This window comes from Odocoileus virginianus, chromosome 30 (genome assembly GCF_023699985.2).
Source record: "Odocoileus virginianus isolate 20LAN1187 ecotype Illinois chromosome 30, Ovbor_1.2, whole genome shotgun sequence".
NCBI lineage: Eukaryota > Metazoa > Chordata > Mammalia > Artiodactyla > Cervidae > Odocoileus > Odocoileus virginianus.
In genome coordinates this window covers 6,541,698-6,565,661 of record NC_069703.1, presented here as the reverse complement: position 1 = coordinate 6,565,661, position 23,964 = coordinate 6,541,698, and the positions used below count along the sequence as shown (strand labels likewise).

General features: G+C 37.4%; 2 protein-coding genes across 5 annotated transcripts in view; one reads left to right on the top strand and one right to left on the bottom strand.

Annotated features, from left to right (window-relative positions):
• Positions 1-7,434: 7,434 nt before the first annotated feature.
• The window catches only part of RFTN2 (raftlin family member 2), an 85,990-nt gene continuing 69,460 nt past the window's right edge, over positions 7,435-23,964 (top strand). The window contains exons 1-2 of one of the 4 annotated variants that reach the window (XM_020893561.2): positions 7,435-9,613; positions 12,593-12,695. The gene's annotated coding sequence lies outside the window, so the exon portion shown is untranslated. Of the gene's footprint in view, positions 9,614-9,968; positions 12,696-15,803; positions 16,037-23,964 lie in introns of those variants that run through there. The other 3 variants (XM_070458503.1, XM_020893563.2, XM_020893565.2) reach the window with 3 other exon arrangements.
• MARS2 (methionyl-tRNA synthetase 2, mitochondrial) lies at positions 13,391-15,690 on the bottom strand. The gene has a single exon (XM_020893558.2). The coding sequence runs from the start codon at positions 15,629-15,631 to the stop codon at positions 13,853-13,855; it is 1,779 nt and encodes a 592-aa protein (XP_020749217.1). The 5' UTR covers positions 15,632-15,690; the 3' UTR covers positions 13,391-13,852.

Sequence of the window (23,964 nt, the reverse complement as noted above, 5' to 3'; positions counted from 1 at the left end):
CAGTGCCCACAGTTAAATATAGCTTAATATCACTGAAACCGCAACACTTATTTTGATAACTATTAGGTTAGTACAAATGTAATTGCAGTTTTGGACCATGAGTTTTAAATCATTATAACTAGACTCAAACACATCTTTATTAATCAAAATAGGAACCATTAGAATCAACACATTTTGCTTATTTCTGCAGTGTAAAGATCTGTGCTTCAGGATTCAATGAACTTGGAAAGCATTTTCTGCCTCCTGCTGGTTTGGAAGCAGCAAACCTCCTTCTGGTTTGGAAGCTGGTATCAGAAGTGCTTTTGATATCTCCAAAAAATTGTCGAGATGCTTGAAGAAGTCAGGTGACTATAGTGGCGAGAGGCCAGGTGAATATAGTGGATGAGGCAAAACTTCATAGCCCAATTTGTTCAACTTTTTAAGCATTGGTTGTGCGACATGTAGTCAGGCATTGTCATGGAGAATTGCCCATTCTGTTGACCAATGCCAGCTGCAGGCGTTGTGGTTTTCAGTGCATTTCATCAATTTGTTGAGCATACATCTTAGATGTAGTGGTTGTGCCAGAATTCAGAAAGCTGTACTGCAAAATTGTAATTATCCTCCAATTTAAAAAAAAACTTAAGAATTAAAAAAAAAAGCGGTAGTGGATGAGACCGGCACCAAACAGTGACAATGACCTCTTTTGGTGCAACTTTGGTTTTGGGAAGTGCTGTAGAGCTTCTGCTCAGTCCAGCCATTGAGCTGGTCATCACAGGTTGCCATATAAAATCCACCTCTCGTCACATGTTACAGTCTGATTAAGAAATTGTTTATTATGTGTGGTCGTGTAGAATAAGAGAAGATGACACTTAGAAATGATTTTTTTTTTTTTTTTGGTCAGCTCATAAGACACCTACTTATGGAGTTTTTCACCTTTCCAGTTTGCTTTAAATGCCAAATGACTGTGGAATGATCAACAGTGAGTTCTTCAGCAACTTCTCATGTAGTTGTTAAGAGGATCAGCTTGAATGATCCTCTCAGTTGGTCATTACCAAATTCTGATGGGAGGCCACTATGCTCCTCATCTTCAAGGCTCTCACTTCTTGAAACACCACCACACTGTACGTTTGTTAGCAATTCCAGGGACAAATGTGTTGTTGATGTTGAGAGTTGTCTCCAGTGTGCTTTGCAACCTATTTTGAACTTGAACAAAAAATTGCTCATATTTGCTTTTTATCTAATCCTTTCTGTACTCTAATATAAATGTAAAATAAACAAGTAATAAGTGATTAGCAAAAAAAAGCAAGAAATGTGCATTAAAATGATGTATAACATAATCACATTTAAGTATATATTCCAATGTCAAATGACAAAGTTCAACAAATCTAAAACTGCAATTATTTTTGCACCAACCTAATACATTTTCATTTATTTTACAATACTTTATAAATACTTTTCTGACTAGAAGACTATTTTGTACCTTCACAAAGTATCCTTAAGTGATATAAGTAAATTCTCTATGTAACTGCACAATTGAAAACATTTTTTAACCCTAGAAGCATCTAGATCTGATATGCTATAGAATACCCATTGTTTTTATGACTTACTCCTGATGGTTAACTATTCTACCATTGGCAGGTTGTTTCATTATCAGTAGATGTGTTCAGTCTTAAGTCAATAGAATGGCATGTATATCCAAATCCTGCAAATTACAATAATCAACCATACCTCTTCAGAGAAATGAGGCTTTTTATCTTAGAAGCTTTAGTTAATTTCCCTTAACTATAGATAAATTGCTAGTTTTAGAAGAGCTACTGGAACACCTGTACAATTTCTATCGTCTCATTCAAGCTGGGCAATTGATTTAGCCTACATGCTACTTCCAGTGTTTTATTCAGTTTTATGAGATAAACTTAGGCTCCTTGATGCTTCCATTCTTCTTGAATCACAATGTGCATGCGTGTTAAGTCTCTTCAAGTCATGTCCGACTCTGTGACCCATCAGGCTCCTCTTTTCATGGGATTTCTCCAAGCAAGAATACTGGAGTAGGTTGCAATGCCCTCCTCCAAGAGATCTGACCCAGGGATGAACAGTGTCTCGTGTCTCCTTCATTGGCAAGGGGGTTCTTCACCACTAGCGCCACCTGAGAAGCCCTGAATCACAACATTTAAATTAAAATCATCTAAAGGCAAAGGACTGTATAGTCAAAGCTATGGTTTTTCCAGTAGTCATGTACAGATGTGAGAGATGGACCACGAAAGCTAAGTGCCAAAGAATTCATACTTATGAATTGTGGTGCCAGAGAAGACTCTTGAGTCCCTTGGATAGCAAAAAGATCAAATTAGTCATTCTTAAAGGAAATCAACCCTGACTATTCATTGGAAGGACTGATGCTGAAGCTGAAGCTCCAGTCCCTTGGCCACCTGATGCAAAGAGCTGACTCTGGAAAAGACCCTAATGCTGGGAAAGAGGATTGAGGGCAGGAGAAGGGAGCGATAGAAGATGAGATGTTTGGATGGCATCACTGACTCAATGGACATGAGTTTCAGCAAACTCCAGGAGATAGTGGACAGGGAAGCCTGGAGTGTTGCAGTTCACTGGGTCACAAAGAGTCAGACATGGCTTAGCAACTGAACAACAATATCTAAAGGCAAAGCAAAGAAGAGCTTTTTTAGACAAAAGGATTGGGCTAAATACTAATGCTCTGAAGTAGGCATTTAGTCATTAAGAGATGCCTTAGCTAAAATTTTTATATTTTCAAGTGTATTGAGCAAAGCAGTTTCTCCATCAGTCCTATGTTCAGCAGTGGATCAGATAAAAATCATTTGTTGGAACTCAATCTATTCATGGATATTTTAATTAACAGTAGGATGTTACTCCATTAATACCAGAGTTTACTAATATCTGATTTTCTCTAGTCACTTTCTAAATCATAGGATCTGCCTTCTAATTGTGCATATCACTGTCTTTTTTTTTTTTTAAACGAATCTTTACCAAAGTTTAGAGCTGGCACCAAGAAGGAAGTATAACAATAATTTAGAAATGCCACTAGATATGGCTATTCTCAGGTCCTTTGCAGTTTTTTATAGCCCTAGGATGCCTTCCAGTTAAGCAGGTTATAAAGTAGCCTACTCTCTGTAGTGGGAATTTCCTAAAGTACACCTTTCTCTCCTCAGAATCCAGGCCCCATTAATATTATTTTTAAAATATTTCCCTTAGGTAATAAAATAAGAGCCATTTACTGTGCATAAAACCCTAATTTTCTTTAAGCCTCTTAATAGGAACCAAGGTTACATTCTGTGAGAAGCAGCTTTCTCAACCTTCATCTGTAGGTTTGAAACCTCGATATTCTCGAAGCCCACACTTTCATCCTAGAAAAGATATCAGAGCAGAGGATTCAATTTTTACTCCACCTTCTTCCACTGATCTTGTTAAAGTAGAGTCTTGGATAACTATTTTATCCAATAATAGAAAACAACTAGCACCATGTGTGGTCTGGTAAAAAATATGAGGGATTTTGATGTGCCTAAGGTTAAATGTTTTTGGTTTTTTTTAAGGGAGGTAAAAAAATCTTAGTAGCCAGAACATTGGAGGTACAGGATAAAATCATGGTTTCCTTTATTAATTCACACACACCTAAATAACACAGACTTAAAATCTGTAACAAACAGAACAAAGGTTATATATATAGAACAAGTATCTTGATAAAGTTTGAAAAGTTTGGTCATCATCTGGCTCTTACCACATGATAATGTCATATACAACCACTTAAAAACATCTTTGGTGTTTGGATTTTACAGTTTTATTCCAGATGTTTTATATTTTTTAGACACAGCATGGCATATATACAGAATATACATAGGAACAAGTCATTTGTTGCAATAAGATAAATTCAAAAATCTATCTTATTAGGGAGATAATATCTATAGATGATTCTAGCTTCCACATTACTTTGTTTTCATTATATTTAGGTTTGTTTATATTCTACTTATATTAAATATTTTTGATAAGACATTTCAAATCCTAGGTTTACATCAGAAATTTTGCCAGATATTAATATATAGACAATTTGTATATATAATATCTGGAAATCTGTCATATGACCATGTATTTTATATCAATTACTATGGCCAAAGTTGACACTACTCTTAAATATACTTAAAGGTATCTCCATATCTAGCTCTGGCCCTCTTTTTTTATTCATATGGGAAGTGTAAGGGTTCTTAGAGCATCTTAGCAAGTATAAGCATTCACTGCACATATCATGTACAGTTCAACACATTTTTCTTCTTTTAACACAGTGGCACTGTCAATATTCCTTTGTATCTTTCATTCAGGTCTTAGTTTGTGAGATTTCTGGACTTTCAAAACATTAACTTCGATTAAGTAAAACTTAACCATGACATTATTTTTCACCTTTTAAATACAAAGCTTGATTGTCTGCTTTTACAGATTAGAAAAGTTTATTATTAAAAAAACACCACACTAAGTAGAACTTTTTAAATTAAAAAATGGCCATGCCAACTTCTCTTTAAATGCTGCCTGTTTAATATATATCCCAATTTTCTTCTGCAAAAACATATTCTTTTCAATAATAAAGAATAGAAATTATTACATAAATAAGTAATATTTAAACTGACTACATGGAAATTTATTATAGCATTTATTTAAATTTGATTGCACAATGCTAGGAGTCTTATTTTCTTCACTACTTAAATTTTATGTCCACTCATATAACTAGAGTTGGTTTGCACCTCTATTAGGAAAGAGTAAGAATTACATATTTTTTTAATTATATATTAAAACTTTCTTGTAAAAAAAACTTTCTTATAATATTAGAAAGAAAACCCAGTTATAACGAGTTAACTTTTTTTAACCCTGACTCATGAAGAATGATGAACTACCATTGATGTATATATTTTTGGAGTATTTCACCAAAACGTTTCTGGGCTAAAATATTTATCTTTAGGAATAAAATGTAATATAGCACAGTTATAGAATAAATAATATAAAGATATTCTGACACACCCAAAGGCCAATCCATCTATTGAGAATATTTTATTTTTCTACATTAATTTTGAAAGTAGCATGCTATATGTTATGGTCCAATGTTCTATAATTGGAGCCTTTATCAAAATATGATGAAACAATCTAATACTCCACTTGTCTGGTATTTTCAGTATACATTTTAATCCCATATTTATAATTCATGCTTATTAGGTATACACCAGAGCATTTTTTTCTAAAACTAATAAATTTCTAGAGTCCAAGAATAATTGCATTTTGCTTCAAAAACAGATTTACATTGGTATTTTTCTTAGGTAATATATTATAGGCAAATGTTCTCTTTACCAAAATGTTTTCATGTATTTCCACAGTGCATTTACTAAATTCTGTAAAGATTACATTACTTCATCTTTCTCTTCAGATATAAAATAAAGAAAAAATGCAGGTAGTGTTAAAGTCAATGTATCCCTAAAAAAAAAAACCTGTTCCATTTAAATTGTGATATTTTCCTCTTATTTTATAGCTAATATAAAACATATGTTATATATATAAATATATATATAGCTATATATATTATAGCTAATATAAAACATAATATAACATATCCATGATAGCAAAAGCAGCTTTAATAACTATGAGATCAATGTTTTAGCTTTTAATTATCTTTTTATGTCATTTTAGCTTTTTGTTATAATTGTTACATGTTATATCACATGTTTACATGTTATAATTGCTACAATTAGCTTTTTGTTATAAGTCATGATATAAAAATGAACTAAGATAAGACTAAACCTTAGCCTCATATAGTTCTGAAACAACCAATGATAGTACACAAAGGAAATGTTTAATTAATATAAAAAGTATTACCTAAAAAAGCATATCTTTTTTTTTTGTTCTGGAGAAAAAATCTAAAGGATAGCAATTTTAAAGTATACAGTAACAATTTGAGATTATTTTTAATACTTTCAGTGTGTTTCTTGCTAGTCATATTTAAGATCTTAGTTTTCAAAATGTCTTAACTTTGGTACCAAAGAAAGCTACAGAATATCCACTTCTATAACATACTTTTAACAACACATAAAAGAAACTCCCTAAAATCCTTATTAATATGCCTATTATGCAAACTATGTTTTAAAAGATACTAATAGATGTAAATTTTTCCTACCCTATAAAGTCAACCTTAGGATTATTTTATTCAGGCAGGGAGATTATTTTATCCATAAGCTGATTTTTATGTGGACATTTTAATAAGAAAAAAGTTTATTCTTTGAGGATTATTAACTAATAGACTTTTAACTGGGTCAATGTCATCATGAACGTTAAGAATATTTCTATTATATTCAGCAAAAAACACTCCTTCCAAATCTTAAAATGGTATGAACGTCCAACCATCAATTTTCATGCAATTAACCATACGTATTTTCAAACAATTCATTTTATTTTAGTACTTAACAATTTTCTTCTATAATACCAAAATGGGCTTCTTATACACTGTAACTTGATTTATTTAATTACATTCCAGTAATGAGTTGTAAAATGAAACTGAACTCAGGACTAAAAAGTTTCTCTTTTAAAAAATTTAGGGAGTTTCCATAGAATAATTTTTACAGAAATTTAAATATGAAGAGTTAATGCAATAATTTGAATTTACCAGGACTGAAGAGTCTTTGCTGTAGGAAAGCCTTTGTAAATTCCTTTAGTAAGTGAATTTTAATGGTAATGTTAAGAATGTAGATTATGTAGATGATGTAGGATATTTTTTTATAATATTTCACTCTGATACTATTAGCAAGTCATAATCTACAATGCAAATACTGGGAAAGTACCCATCATGCCTTGCTAACTTGGGACTGCATAGTTTGAATTTAAAGAGTTTGGAAGAAATTACTTATAACATAAAGATGTAGATGTTCCTAGCTTCCATGTTAACAAGGACTTTAATATACAATTTAGATGATAACCAAGAGACCTATATACACATAGGTTTCATCCTAAACTTCTTCAAGGTGTAACCCATGTCCAACTTTAGCTACATTTCATTAAAAAAGTAAAATATGACAGTGTTCTTTATGAAATTCATAATAGAGTCTCTACAGAATTTGTAGAAGTTAAAACACGTCTTGACTGTCATATGTGACATATGTCAGATATAGTTTACCAGGAGTTATCCAATATGTGGCATTTTAGCTAACAGGGTGGTATTTGCTTTGGTAGTAACTGGAGTCAAGGGCATTTAATCTGGTTCCTGCAAGCTTGTTAGCAAAGATGTCATAAGAATACAGTAATAAATGTTCAGTAAAGTCGTAGAACTTAAATTGTTAGTAAGTAGATGAGCCTTGTAATAAGTTTGTTTGTATTAAAACTGTATGTATGAAATGAAAAAGTTTCAGTGTGACCTCATAAAATTCTCTGGCTTTATTACTATAATAGTTAATTCAAATAAAATTTGAATATTGCCATGTTTTCATGTTTAGAGATAAATGTATAAAGTATTAATTAGTAAAATGTTATTTTTAAATACTTGGATTCATGAATTTATGACAACATACTTTCACTTAGAGAACTGTTGGATTCAAAAATTTGGAACACTTCTGAAAATAAGAAATAATCTTAAGGAAAAAGAAAAAAGAGACTATAAAGTTATTAAAGTCTTTAACCATTTACACCAATACACATAAGCAGCATATATAAAGGAAACTATTGAAAGCAAGAAAAGAAATATATTTCATTATAAGGTAAGTATTTTTCCTAGGTTTCTTTTTTGGCACTCATATGTTTGGCACTCATATGGCACTCATAATCTAGCTATCAAGAACTAACTCCTCACCATGAAACACTGATTAATGTATTTCAATTAAGTGTTCTTATTTAGACTTCTCATTTTCAGATCTCTGGATCTGATTTTACTACTTCCTCTTCCTCACAATACAAGGCTCCGTACACACTCGGGGATTGTTGTGGTGTTGGTGTTAAGGATGGGGCTGAGGCTCTGGCACTAAAACAAGTTTGAGTCTAGGCTCTCCTGTTTTATAAGCTGTATAAGTTTAGCTAAGTTACTTAACTTCTCTGGTGTCTCAATTTCTTATCAGTTAAACAGAGTTGAAAGAATGCTTACTAGGGTTGATGGAAAGAGTAAATGAGAGAACACAAATGAGGAACACAGAACTGGTGGTCCTCCCTTCACCTTCACTTACTATTGAACTAACAGGAAAATTGGTAAAAGTATGGCCATGGGATTGTTCTCTTTTAATAATCTAGAAAGGACTCATTGAACAGGTATATTTGTTGGCATTTCTACTCAAAAAGCAAGTGAATAACAATTTTCACAGAAGCATGCATGGAAAAAGACAAGGTTTTAAGAGTAACAAAAACCTTACCTGCTATAATGTTTTCATTTTTTTCTACCCTTAGAAGTGATGATACAGTAAGTGGTGAGCATTAAAGACTGAAATGCTAACATCTAGTATAAGTTATTTTACTTTCTCATTGCCTAGTTTCTCTGAACTCACAAATGGCAGTTTAATTTCTTTCCAAATTGGAACATTTCTTGTCATCTTCAATTTTAACTTTTTATATTTTGAGGCTGTTAGATTATACAAGTTTAATTGTTATAACTTATTGGTATATTGTTCCTTTTATATTCAGTCTCACTTCATCTTTAGTAATGATTATCCCCTCAAAATAGATTGTCTACTATTATGATGCCAGCTTTTTTTTGGTTAATTTATGCCTCTTCATGTCTTATTTTCTGTTATGTTTAAGTATATACCTTTTAACTACATATAGCTAACTTTTTAAATTTAAGCTTCAATACTGCTTCCTTTTGACAGAAATTCCATCCTATGATGTTTTAATTACTGATATATTTGTATTTATTTCTGCCATGCCATTATGGGTTTTCTTTTACCATATTTTTCATTTTTCTTTGCTCTTTTTTTCACCTTCCTGTCTTCTGTTGAATTGAGTTCTTTAACATTTCATCTTGCTAAGAAGAAATACATTCCAGTTGTGTTATTTTAGTGATTAACCAAATTATGTAACATGCTTGTTAACTTTTATTTGTAATATTTGTAGCCTTTTAACCAGTAGACATTTCTAGATTAGTTCAAAGGAAGTCAAACTACTGACACTATCATATTTAATGTGTTCCAAAGTAAAAGTTATTATCCTTTTAAAATATTTTAATTAGGAAAAATGTGTAATTAGTCACACTTTTATTGACTGTATTAAGAGAATAAAACAATGATTCATATCTGTATCAATCATAAACTAGTTCTTGAAGGTTCACCTCCTGTTCAATCCCATAAACCAGTGACTGTCAACCAATGAGGGGGTATACGTACCTTGAGAGTGGTAGCATAGAGGTTAGTACCATTTTACCCATACCATACACGAAGATAACTGGCATCATCCACTTCCAGTTATTCCTAGAGCTGTCCCTTCAGCTTACCTAAGTGAGTCTTCTAGGCCCTCTGCAAATGTTTCATCCAAAAATCCTTAATGATGTGAAGGCAGATCTCATCTCTCCTTGGAGTTATTTTCTTCTTGCAGATCATACATTTGGTTTCCTGAAACATCCTGACATTTCATACCATCATTTTCTTAAGTAAGGAGCTGTGGACTTATGGTGAGTAAATTGTGTCACAGACCAAACAGGAGTGAAATACAATTCATAGCCAAGGATGGAACTTCTATACTATAGTCTCTAGTCTCACCTTACTTTGGTGAAGATCCAAGTTAGACTGAAGCTCCCAACAGCTATAGACGAGAAGCAGCACAGTAGAGAGTACATTATTTGTAGTTGTCCATACCATGGGAAGAGCCTCGTGGTGTACCTCTTCCCAATCCCCTTTACTCGTCATGGAAATTTAAGTAGAAACTGATCAATATAATTAATATAATCTAAAGCATAGTATTTTAAATATGGTCAACTATTCCATTAGATGGTTCCTCTTAATTCACAGGATCTACACAGGGTAAAAGTAAGAAGTCAATTTCACAATTTCACCTCTGAACTGTCTACTTCCTTCCCTTCAACTTAAGTAGTTCTTGATGATAGAAGAAACCAGCTTAGGCTGGGATTCTCCTATCCTCTGCCTCAAAAAAAAAGAGTAAGACCCTCTTCTTGAAAAGTTAAAATCCACACTAATTGACCTTAATTCACTTGGTTGTTACTGTTCTGGCCTTCCAGCAATATTAACCTCCAAATTTAGTGTGTTCCTATTGATAGAAGTTAACCAACCCTATCTAAAGCTCCTAGCGGAACAAGGGGCAGGGCCAACTGTGTTATGCTGAAATGACATATTTTATACTGCCTTAGTTTTGCAAGGGGCTCCAAGGCTTTGTTCTAGAACTGATCCCCCTAATTTGTAATCTTGGTTACCTCCACCTGTGCCCAAGCTCCCCTCAATCCCTCTGAACTACTTAACTTTTGCAGCAAAAATAAGACACATCACTGCCAGTAGGTCTACATCTTTTCAGGTCCACTGATATTATTCATTCTGGCAAAAAAATGAGGACGAGGACCTATCAATGTTTACAGCATCCCAGACCTCATTAGCAAGAACAGTTGTTCTACATCTGGTAGAACTATGGATGGGGGGGAACTGCCTCCAGGAGGCAATATTATACAGCAACTTTATGGACCGAGTCTTAATCAAGAGGCATGGCTGCTTCCCCACTGTAACTCAAAGTTACACTAATGCAGGCTGACACTGCAACTACCCACCTACTCAGGAATGAAACAGAGAGCCAGTAAACTATCCCTACCATAATGCCCAAGAAGTAATCTGTTGATTGCTCAGTACTGCCACCTGCTACTCAAACTTCATGATTATGTCATCCTAGTTGGAGGCCCAAAACCTGACCAACTACTGGCTTTACTTCAGTTTCAGAACTTCCCAGATCCAAAGAGTTATGTGTCAATAATGGATACAACTATGGGGGGCTGAGGGAGGAGAGCCTGTACCTGAGAGCCCATGTTGCGGCCTAAGCCTTCTTGAGTGATCAACTTAATACTCAATTTCTCAGGCTCTTCTCAGTCCCTATAGAGTCACACAGGTGCTCAAGAAAAATAATAAGGCCTACTTCCAGAATAAGTATGAGATTTCAGTGAAATGAGACTGTAACTATTTCTTGTTCCTGCCTATTCTTGACCCCCATATAGCAGTAGGTCTTCTGACTTCTGAGGTGCCTATCTGTGAGTTCACTTGTAGAATAGCCCTCTAATATACAATGGTGCCACATATACATTGCCCACAACTTCTTGCATGATTTCACAGTGGACTGTAGTCTTCTGAGTTGACAGCTTATTATTACTTTAACATGACATTCCATGAACACCTGACCAGTGCTCTATCACCTCCTGCAAAACTGCCTCCAAAAATACCCAAAAATTGATAGTTGAGAGCCTTAGGATAATATTGGGAGAAACTTCCTTTCTCGTCAAGGAATCCACAAGATGCCACATAAGGTGTTAGCAGTTCTGGGACAGGGAAGTTCTTAGAAGTCTACAAATTTATCATCTTTTCCCACAAAGTGGTTAAGGTGTACTCTCTTAGAAATGCATGCCTGCCAGTTTTAAGTTTCACCTATCCTCTACTTGCCATTCTTAAACTGCTGAATCAAACTGAACATACCAACTCAGTACTCTAAGGATCCCTGCTTTACCTATCCTGCCTCCTGCAGAGAATCTGACTGGTTCATCTTCCATACCACCACAGAATAAGTCCTATCCAACTTACCACACTCCTTCACTCAAAATATCCTGTCTTCCGTAATTAGTATGCCCTCTCCTCTTGGCTCCCCGTTCCCCTGTGTCCTCAACTACCACAAACACTCTGGTGGAACTTAAGTGCCTACACAAATGACAGACTGCACAAAAGGAACTCCATTAACACACAGCAAGCCAAGGTGCAGTGTACTAATCGGCATTAGGCCATAGCAAAGACCATTCCAGTGGAAGACACTGTTCCTCCACTCATGATAGGGGCTGTAGAACTGTTATAATGGCACTACAAAGGCAGAGGTTATCAACACTGCTTTCCAAGTCTGTTTTCCTTCATCCATGTAAACATCCCATCTCTTTCACTGCTTTGCTCTCCAGCCCCAAGAGATATTATATGCCATCCCAGGTCCCAGTAATCTACCCTAGTAATCCCAGCAGATAACTGGAATATGTCCTATGGAAAGCCCAAGATTCCATTATGAAGAATAAGGAGGGTCTAAAGGAACACTGGTAGAAATGGTCCTTCCACCCTTAGAATGCCTTTGGGCATTCTTTTCTAAGCAATGTTTCCAAGCAGCCAGAAATCTCTCACTACACTAATTAATAAATAGAAACTGGAGCTGAACAGTAGCACCCAGAATAAACCTGGGGGAACTACCAGCACAATAGTTTAGTTCATAGTGAGCTCTCTCTGCTTGCTACCATGCTTAGAATGCATATCTCAAGGCAAGTTCTCATTTTAAACTTTGCCCTAGCTGTCTAATCACCTATGAGATTAGCCATGAGAGGTAGTCTGGGCAAATAATGCTGGCTTACTATGTTGTAGTCACTGTATAAATTGATATCTTAACATCTTCTCTGTGATGTTCTTTTATGGAGGCTTGGAGAGATCCCTAAATCCAGTTTGAGATTCCTGGAGCATTGATCATTTCCTCCTTTCACCATCACCTTCAACAAACGCAACAGAACAGATCTGAATAAGGTACTTAAAAAACTTTTAAACTTTAATAACTTAAGTTAAAGGAGCAAAATAATTAATAAAAACTACTTGAAAGTAAACATATTAAATTTATAATAAGTATTCCACAATTTCTGTATTGTATTATACATACTGATTGACCAAAAGAAATCATATAAGGTAAATTATATATGTGGATAACAAAGTTAAGACCAAGAAATATAAAGAAAATATTACCCTTCTGAACTTTCTACAGATTTTTTAAATCACACCTGTAAACCTAACATTATTAAAGTTTAAAAAATTTTTAACATACCAAATAAATCAAGAGAGGTTTATAATTTATCATGGTCCAAACACATGTGATAGTTACTTATTAGCTGACTAAACATCTAATGGAGTGAATGTCCTTTTCCAGTAGTCTGAAATGAGGATTTTGATCTTTTTTATTGTTTACTGTAAAACAGCAGTGGTTGCAGTTATCCTTATTTTAAGAAAATATAATTTTTTCTTTAAATTATGCAAAATTACAAAGCAGAAAATTTATTTTAAATATTCTGAAACCTCAGTGTTAATTAAATATGAGACTAGAGCCATCTACCGGTTCAAGTATAATGGTACAAAGCACAACTACTGGACAATTAACTAGCAAAACTGGGAGTCAAGATCGTTAAGAATCAAAAATAGAAACACAGGCGAAAATCATCTAATCCAGGGCATGGGTGTTTAAAGGTTTAATGAAACAATCTGTTTCCAACAGGAGACTCAACATATATAACAAAGCAAAAGCTGAGGTAGGGGGCCTCCAACCCCCACTCTCATTAATTTGCCCAGCAGAAGCCAGGCCAATGAAAAACAAGCCATGAGAGGTAGTCTGGGCAAACAACTGTGGTTTGGACGGAGGTACAGTGAGAAGGAGCAGTATCAGCAAAGTTGTCTCTTACCCCTGGAGACATCTCAGAGACACTGGGGTACAAAGGACAGTGGTTAATGGACACAGAAAACTGAAGAGTAGGGAGCAGGCTCCTGAAAGGCTATCAAACCTCTTTTCACAGGGACATTACTTATGTGCTCATTTGATGCAACACTTTAGAAAGCATTAATATAATTTCCCTGAAAATGCAAAAAATAAGAAAATAACAAATTTATTTTTTTACCACAAGCTAATAAAAACTGAGTTTCTAGGTCTTGTGGGCTTTTACCAGCCAGGACCTAGACTGGTCCAGTCTTGGAAACAAGACCCCAGTTTCAGGTCCCAGTCTCCTCCCTTCAAAAGGGGATGGGTGTCCATAGAATCGAGATAAGAAATGGAGCTCTCCAAGGCTCCTCTCTGTGGAAGAAACCCCCAACCTAGACAGCAGCCTGTCAGCTAGGCTTGGGGTGACAGGCTGGAGCAGAGTTCCAAAGACTCGCAAACACTCCAAGGCCACATGAAGCACAGTACCCAGCCAGGGAGCATCCACGGGGCTCTCCCAGTTCAGCTTCCACGGCGCATGCCTTTGGACAAAGCCGTTGGTCTGCCGGACACAGCTGGACACTGCCTCCAGAGCCTTATAGATCTGAAAGTTATCATAGTGGTCTGCTACCTGCTCGGGCAAAGTGGCCACTGCGCTCACCAGAGCGTAGTCCTCTGCCTGAGCACGACCTGACGGCCCCGCCGAGCCTGGCTCACTGGGAAAGCAAGCAGTGCAGAAAGCCGGATAGATTCCGGAAGGATTGATCCTGTTGGCAGTACATCGGTTCAGGAGACCTCCCAAAGCATCTGCCAGCTCGGAATCCAACAACTTAACCACCTTTTCATCATAGTAATCACAATCCCAGCTGGGGACGCCCTGCCGAAGAAGAAAGTAGCGGAAGCCATCCACCGTATATCGGTCAAGGCAAGTCCTGGGATCCACCACGTTACCCAAGCTCTTAGACATCTTCTGACCACAGACTGTCCAGTGGGAGTGGACGTAGATGCGGTGTGGTGGGCTCATGCCGGCCCCTAAGAGGAGAGCAGGCCAGTAGATAGCGTGGAATTTGAGAATGTCCTTACCTATGATATGAGAGGTGGTCGGCCACCAAGATTTGAACTCAGCGTTTGGGTAGCCAATTACAGTAAGGTAGTTGACCAAGGCATCCAGCCATACGTAGATGGTCTGCGAATCGTCCCCGGGTACCGGAATGCCCCAGTGCAAGTGGCTACTCCTTCGAGAGACCGATAGGTCCGGCAGTTCCTCCTCCAACCACTGAAGGACTGTGTGATGGAATGGCTCCGGTATTATGGCCTGAGGGTCGCCCCGCAGCCACTGCTGGAGCGGCTCCCGGAACTGGGACAGCCTAAAAATGTAGTTTTCTTCCTTGGTCCAAGAGACCGGGTGTCCGCTCTCGAGAGATACAGGACACAAATCCCCCGACGGGCCGGGCTGCCTGGTGACCTTGGCTTCAGGCAGGAAGCACTCGTCGGAGGCGCAATACCAACCTTCATAGAGACCCTTGTAGAGAAGACCCCGAGCCTTCAGCATCCCCCAGAAATGCTGCACAGCTACCCGGTGCCGGGCCTCGGTGGTGCGGATGAAGTCGGTGGAAGAGATGTCAGCCTCCCGGAAAAGCTGCTGGAACTGGGCAGAGACTCTGTCGCACAGCTCGGACGGAGCCAGGCCCGCGGCGGCTGCTGCCTGCTGAATCTTCAGGCCGTGCTCATCGGTACCCGTGGAGAATCCGGTGGCCGCGCCACTGGGAACTCGGAGGCGATGGTGTCGGCACAGGGCGTCCGCCAGCAGCGCGGAGTACAGGTGCCCGATGTGCGGCGCGGCGTTCACGTAGAAAATGGGTGTGGTAAAGTAGGCGCGCGAGTCGCGGGTATCGTCGCGGACACCAAGAGGGCCCGAGCTGTACTGGCGTAAACTAAAGTCCTCAGAGAGCGAGACCCTCGCCCCCCTGCGTCCTAGCAGCCGTAAGGCAGAAATTCGCAGCATGACGCCCGCGGATCTCCAGCTGCGGAGGGGGCGTTCTGGAAGCACGTGTGAGGGGCGCATGCGCAGCCGGGCCGCACCGCCGCTTCCGGCCAGAAAGCCAATGAAGGCCGGCCTCCGCCGCCCCGCCCGCGCTCCTGCCTCCGCGGGCCTCTGTGCAGCGGTTGTGAATTGTGGGAGCGGGCTGAGTGTAGGAGAGGTTGTGAAAGCAAATAAGTCTGTATCCTTCTATAATATGCTGCGTGTCCTGCTCTGGGGTGAAATTTTATATTTGTGGATCTGGTTTTTGGGGGGGGTTTTTTCTCCAGGCTGACTTGCTTGTGAGCAAGAATTTTATATTCAGGCATTCCTCAAACTCCTGTCAGTGACCAGTTGCAGGAGTATACCCTCTACATAGCCCTGGTCAAGGTAGGAATCTAAAATATCATATACATTTTCGTCTCAGAACCTAGTGGATACAATAAATCCAGAAAGGAGGAGGGAGAAGGGAAGGAAGAAAAATAATGACCTAAATAAAGCACTTGAGGAAAGGGTAAGATCTGAAAAAGTAAGAGAAATCTTTTCTACAAATGCAGTTTTTGTTGAACCCATGAAAGAGCTTAGCTTGTGATATGTCCAGTCTTTGCAGAGATTGTTGAGATTCAGAAAGCTGGAATACTTTCCCTGTGCGCCTAAGGAAAAAAACACTCTTCAGATTTATTTCTCAATGTGGTTGCCAGTAGTATTCTTCTAAAATGATCCTGAGGTTCTAGAGAAGTGTTTTTCATGTTTGCTTTTAGTAAGGGAATGCTAGCATTTTTCAAAAAGGATGCCTCCAGAGCCCAGAACTGGATTCATATTAAACCTTGCTTCTTGACGTACTCTCATCTTTGGTCTATGACTGGCCGTCTTTTTTCCCTCCCATTTAACTTAATGATTTAATAATAGCATAAGTTTATTATATTATTTTAATAATAAAAGCAAATGTAACGCCTGTGAACCCACAATCCAATTTATAAACTGGAAGTGGTTTTCTGTATTTGATCTCAGCAGAGCTGCATTAAAACAGCACCTGGAACCTTGTTAGAAATGCATATTCTTAGGCCCCACACTCACCTCCTGAATCAAAAGCTCTGGAGGCTCCCAGCCGTCTAGGTTTTAATGAGCTTTCCAGGGATTCTGATGCACACTGAAATTTTGAGACCCACTGAACTAGGAGATTACTGACGATTTAGATCTATGTGCTCTTTTTCTCCTTGTCTTCCTGTCTTCTTCCCAGAGGTAATCATTGTCCTGAATTTTGCATATATGTTATTACATATATAGTATGTCTAAGCCTATAGAGACACAAGCCTTGAGAGTCCCTTGCACTGCAAGGAGTTCAAACCAATCAGTTCTAAAGGAAATCAACCCTGAATATTCATTGAAAGGACTGATGCTGAAGCTCCAATATTTTGGCCACCTGATGCCAAGAGTGGACTCATTGGACAAGACCCTGATACTGGGAAAGATTGAAGGCAGGAGAAGAGAAGGGCGACAGAGGATGAGCTGGTTGGTTGGCATCACTGACTCAACAGACATGAATTTGAGCAAACTTGGAAATGGTGAAGGACAAGGGAGCCTGGTGTGCTGCAGTTCATGGGGTTGCAAAGAGTTGGATAGGATTTAGAAAGTGCACAACAACAAGGCAACATATTGTTTAATTTTGCTTGTAATAAGCATTCTAAAAAAGGATATCATGAGAATTCCCTGCTGGTCCAGTGGTTAGGACTTGGCCTTTTCACTGCATGGCCCAGGTTCAATCCCTGTTCTGGGAACTAAGATTGCAGAAGCCATGCAGCTTTTTTGGCATAGCCAAAAAAAAAAAAAAAAGAATATCACACTACACATAGTGGATTCATCATATTTTTGCCTGTAACTCTATAATTCATTTTGACTGCCACACAGTAACTTATGAGTTGAGGTGTATGGTAAGTTGGATCTGATTTCTATGGTGATATAGAAAGTAGATGCTCAATAGGAGTTACAACAGATACACAGATAGCCTTTGAGTACTTAGTTGATATGCCGTTTGGTCAAGCAGTTTGAGAAAGGGCAAGAGAAAGATAGATAAAACTGGAGGGTATGTACAGTACCCTCTAAAACTAGGAGAAAAATCCAGTATCTGAGAAATCAGATTCTCCAGAAATTTTTTTCTCCATGATTCTTTCTTTCACCTTGTCCATGTAATCAATTCTTAAATATACAAACATGCTATTTTTCCCCCATCTTAAAAAGAAAAAAATTCCCAATCTCCACTACTGCTCCATTTCTTTCCTCCCCTTTATAGCAGAACTCCTTAAAAGAAATGTCTGGTAATACACATTTAAGTGGTTCAAGTTTTTTGCTTTTAGAAACAGTACTGCTATTAACCTTCTCATCTATATATATATCTCCTGGTTCTTACATGCTAGAGTTTCTCATGGGTGTATATCTAAGAGTGCTATTGCTCAATCATATAGGATGTAAAAGTTCAATTTCACAAGGTAATGCTATTTTCTAGCATGATTAAACAAATTCATATTCCCATCAGTGACTTCCCTTAAAGAATTCTCCCTAATTCTTGATATCATCCACTTCTTAATTTTTGCCCATCAAATAAGTATAAAATGAGTTATCTCACTAATATTCATAGAAACACTAGTCTCAGTAACCAAAAGGTAGAAACAACCCAAACATCTATGTTCTGATGACTAGATAATCAAATAGCCAGGCAGTGGAATATTATACAGCCATACAAAGTACTGATAATTACCACCACATAGATAAATGTTTAAAAGTAACCAGGCACAAATGACCACGTTCTATATTCCATTTATATGAAATAGAATAGACAAATGCACAAAAATACATATTAGTGGTTGCCTGGGGCTGAAGGAAGGTTGGAATGGAAAATGAATGCTTAAAGGATAGAGTTTACTTTGTGGGGGGTAATAAAAAAGTTTTAGAGCTAAATAATGATGATCATTGTACAGCACTGTGAATGTACAGCTGACCCTTGAACAACATGGATTTATCCACTTACATGCAGATTTTTAAAATAAATACACACTACACAATTTACTGTTGGTTGAATCCACAGACGCAGAACAACTGATGCAGAGGGGCTTACTGTAAGGTTTCACTCAAATTTTCCACTATATGGAGGTTTGTGCTCCTAACCCCCATGTTGTTCAATGATCAGCTGTCCTTAATGCCACTGAATTGTACACTTTAAAATAGTTAAAATGAAACCCTAAAGATGCCACCAGAAAATTACTAGAGCTAATCAATTAATACAGTAATGTCACAGGATATAAAATACAGAAATGTCTTGCATTCTTCCTATACACTAACAATGAAAAATCAGAAAGAAAAATTAAGGAAACAATCCCTTCACTATTGCAACAAAAAGAATAAAATACTTAAGAATAAACCTATCTAAAGTGACAAAAGATATATGCAGAAAACCATAAGACACTGATGAAATCAAAGATGACACAAATAGATATACCATATTCTTGGATTGGAATAATCAATACTATGAAATTGATTATAGGATATGGCAACTCACTCCAGTATTCTTGCCTGGAAAGTTACATGGATGGAGGAGCCTGGCGGGCTACTGTCCATGGGGTCACAAGGAGTCAGACACAACTGAGTCTGCACACCCAAAGCAATCTACCGATTCAGTGCAATCCCTATCAAATTACCAAGGGTATTTTTCACAGAACTAGAACAAAAATCTTCACAATTTGTATGGAAACACAAAAGACCTGGAATAGCCAAAGCAACCTTTTTTTTCTCAAGCCATGCCCTCCCCCAGGGGATCTTCCCAACCCAGGGATCAAACACATGTCTCTTATGTCTCCTGCATTGGCAAGTGGGTTCTCTACCACTAGTGACACCTGGAAAGCCTTCTCAAAACAGTCTTGAGAAAGAAAAATGGAGCTGGAGGAATCAACCTTCCTGACCTAAAACTATACTACAAAGCTATAATCATCAAGACAATAAGGTACAAGCATAAAAACAAAAATATAGACCAATGGAACAAGATAGAAAGCCCAGAGATAGACCCACACACCTATGGGCATCTTATCTTTGACAAAGAATGCAAGAATATTCAGTAAATAAAAGACAGCCTCTTCAATAAGTTGTGCTGGGAAAACTGTACAGCTGTATATAAAAGGATGAAACTAGAACACCTCAACACCATACACAGAAATAAAAATGGATTAAAGACATAAATTTAAGGCGATAAACTATAAAGCTTTAGTGGAAAATGTAGGCAGTACACTCTTTGACGTAAATCACAGCACGATCCTCTTTGACCCACCTCCTAAAGTAATGCAAATAAAAACAAAAATAAACAAATGGGACCTAATTAAACTTAAAATCTTTGTACAGCAAAGGAAACAATAAACAAGATTAAAAGACAACCCTGAGAATGGGAGAAAATAATTGCCAGTGAAACAACTGACAAAGTATTAATCTCCAAAATATATAAGCAGCTCATATAGCTCAATATCAGAAAAACAAATAACCCAGTCAAAAAATGGGCAGAATAAAACAGACATTTCTCCAAAGAAGACATACAGGTGGCCAATAAACACATGAAAATATGCTCAGCATTGCTCATTATTGGAGAAATCCAAATTAAAACTACAATGAAGTATCACCTCACACCAGTCAGAATGGCCATCATTGAAAAATCTACAAATAAATCCTAGAGAGGATGTGGAGAAAAGAGAACTCTGTTACACTGTTGGTGGGAATGTAAATTAATATAGCCACTATGGAGAACAGTATGGAGATTCCTTTAAAAACTGAGAATAAAACTAGCATATGACCCAGCAATCCCACCATAATAGAAAAAGACACATGTACCCCAATGTTCATAGCAACACTATTTACAATATCTAGAACATGGAAGCAACCTAGCTGTCCATAAACAGATGAATGGATAAAGACAATGTGGTACATACATATAATGGAATATTACTCAGCCATAAAAAAGAATGAATTTGAGTCAGTTCTAGGGAGGTGGATTAAACTAGAGCCTGTAACACAGAGTGAAGTAAGTCAGGAAGAGAAAAACAAATATCATATATTAATGCATATATATGGAATCTAGAAAAATGAGATTGATGAACCTGTTTGCAGGGAAGAAATGGAGATGCAGGTATAGAGAACAGAATTGTGAGTCTAGTACAGGAAGGAGAGAGTGGGATGAATAGACAAAGTAGCATCAACATATATATACTACCATGTGTTAAATAGATAGCTGGTAAGAAGTTCCTGTGTAATATATGCTGCTCAGCCTGGCACTCTGTGCTGACCTAGAAGGGTGAGGTGGAGGGAGGGAAGGGAGGGATGTGATATAATTATGGCTGAATTGTGTGGTTGTACAGCAGAAACCAAAACAACATTTTAAAGCAATTTTCCTCTGATTGAAGAACAGAAAAAAAAATAAAAATGGTAAATTTTTTATTGCTTGTATTTTACTGTAATAAAATGTTATCTCACTGTGGTCTTGATTTGCGTTTCCCTAAATAGAAGTAAGGGGCTCCCCAGGTTATGCTAATGGCAAAGAACCTGCCTGCAAAGGCAGGCAGATGTAAGAGATGTGGGTTCCATCCCTGGGCCGGAAAGATCGCCTGGAGGAGGGCATGGCCTCCCACTCCAGTATTCTCGCCTGGAGAGTCCCATGGACAGAGGAGCCTGGCGGGCTGCAGTCCGTCGGGTCACAGAGAGTCAGACAGGACTGAGCAACTAAACACACAGCACAGCGCTTTTAATAAGTCACCAATTACATAGGAAATTGGACTACACTTTGAATCTAACCTTACATTAAGCAGTTAAAACTCAGTGTTGGTCTGCTAGGTTGTGAATTCTGGAGAACATAAACTGGCTTCTTGATCTTTGTGTCCACATGGTGCCTTACTAAATAGCATTTCATAAAACTGGTTGTTTTGAGGGTTTTTTGCGTTGCTTGCATGCAGAGTCACTTTCAACCCTTTGTGACCCCTATGGACTGTAGCCCACCAGGCTCCTCTGTCCATGGATTTCCCAGGCAAGAATACTGGAGTAAGTTGCCATTTCCTCCTCCAGGGGATCTTCCTGACCCAGGGATCAAATCCAAGTCTCCTGAGTCTCCTGCATTGGCAGGCGGATTCTTTACCACTGAGCCGCCAGGGAAGTCCTCTTTTTTGGATCAGGATCACATAAAATAGATTGAATTTTAAAATTTTATGATTATGCAAAAACTTCTCTCTGTACAGAATGGGTTGGATGATGCATGTCTCTTAGAAGCTTTAAGACTTCAGTGAGCTCACATGTTCCAAACTTGAGTAGTTACCATGAGAATAATATGCCACCAATTATAAAGAAAGCTGAGCGCCAAAGAAATAACGCTTTTGAACTGTGGTGCTGGAGAAGACTCTTGAGAGTCCCTTGGACTGCAAGGAGATCCAACCAGTCCATCCTAAAGGAAATCCACCCTGAATTTTCATTGGAAGGACTGATGCTCAAGCTGTAGCTCCAATATTTGGCCACCTAGTGTGGAGAAGGTGACTCATTGGAAAAGACCCTGATGCTGGGAAAGATTGAGGGCAGGAAGAGAAGGGGGTGACAGAGGTTGAAATAGTTGGATGGCATCACTGTCTCAATTGGCATGAGTGTGAGCAAATTCCAGGAGATAGTGAAGGACAGGGAAGCCTGGCATGCTGCAATCCATGGGGTCACACACAGCTTAGCAACTGAACAACAACAAATTATGGAGAATGGTTTCACAAAGCTCATTCATTCATTCAAGGACTAAGTGGGCCCATACTGGAACATAGACAAGAACTGATAATACATCTTCATCATATCTGGCCACATGAAAGTCTGCACTTGGGAAAACCCCCTATACAGTACAGAACTGAACACTGTCCCTGAAATCTACAGTTGGCAGCAAATATAAATCAATAGAAAAAAATGACCAATGTTAAAAAACATTCCAGAAATGTATCCTACTTAATGTAATTACTCAATATACAACAAACCTGGGGATACACGACAGACAAAAGATTATCCATGAAAACAAATATGATTGTGACAGTTGAATATCAGAGGGGGGAAAGAACAGACTATTTTACCTTTTATATTACAATTAGCAGATACATCAAAAGTTAAACAAGAAATAAGGATGGGATGAATAGGTAGAGCACAGATTTTTAAGACAGTGAAAACAATTCTGTATGATACTGTAATGGTGGATATATGTCAATATATATTTGTCAAAAATTTGCTGTACCTATTTGTCAAAAGGTGCAACACCAGGAATGAACCCTAATGTCATCTAAGGACTCTGAATGATAATGATGTATCAATGATGTGTGATTGATTGTAACAAATGCACCATAACAGTGCCACAATGGTGCTGGGTGTTAGTGGAAGGTTGTGTGTGAGTGGGGATAAGAGGATTTATAGAAACTTTCTGTACTTTCCACTCAATTTTGCTGTGAATCTAATATTATTCTAAAGTATCAAGTTTATTTAAAAAACAAAATAACAAAACCGGAAAACACATTTTTTTTCAAATGGAAAAAATATATTATTGAAGAAATGTACATTTTTCTTAAGTACAAGTTGGAGATGCAAGACATTGTTTAACCAGAAATATTTGTCTAAAAATGTACAAGCATTAAAGAGATATGGAGCAAATATGTGTGATAACAAAAGCTTACTGCCCAAAATACAGTTTTAAAGAAAAAAAAAAAGCTAAAACTTCCCTGTTGGTCCAGTGACTCCAAGCTTCCAATGCAGGGGGTGCAGTTTCCATCCCTGGTCAGTGAACTAAGATCCCACATGCCATGCAGCAGAGACCAATAAAAAGAAAAAAAAGTCTAACATTAATATCTTAAACAGTTTATAGCCAACTACATATTTCTGTAAGTAATGTAAATGAATTATTTACTCATTAGAATACATTTTCTTGGCTTATTTCTGATTTCCTTGTATGTAAACTGTTTCCTTTGACCATTTATGAAGTAAAATCAAAGAATTTAGGGATTAATCCAAAGTAGGGAAAAAAGTAATCTTTACAAAATTCTTCACCATAAAACTTTGAAAATAGCCAAAATGCTGTTTATTAAGCATAATATTAATATAACTAAGTCCTATATAATTGTTAAAATAGAAGGAATATGTGTCATATTGACATGGAAATGTGTTTTGAAATATCATTAATAGTCAAAAATTTCTTTTGTTGGACTTTTTGAGAGAAAAATGTTTTAAGTGATGCAATCATGAACTAAAGGAAGTGCATTTCCTTTTTCTGGAGATAATAGAAATTC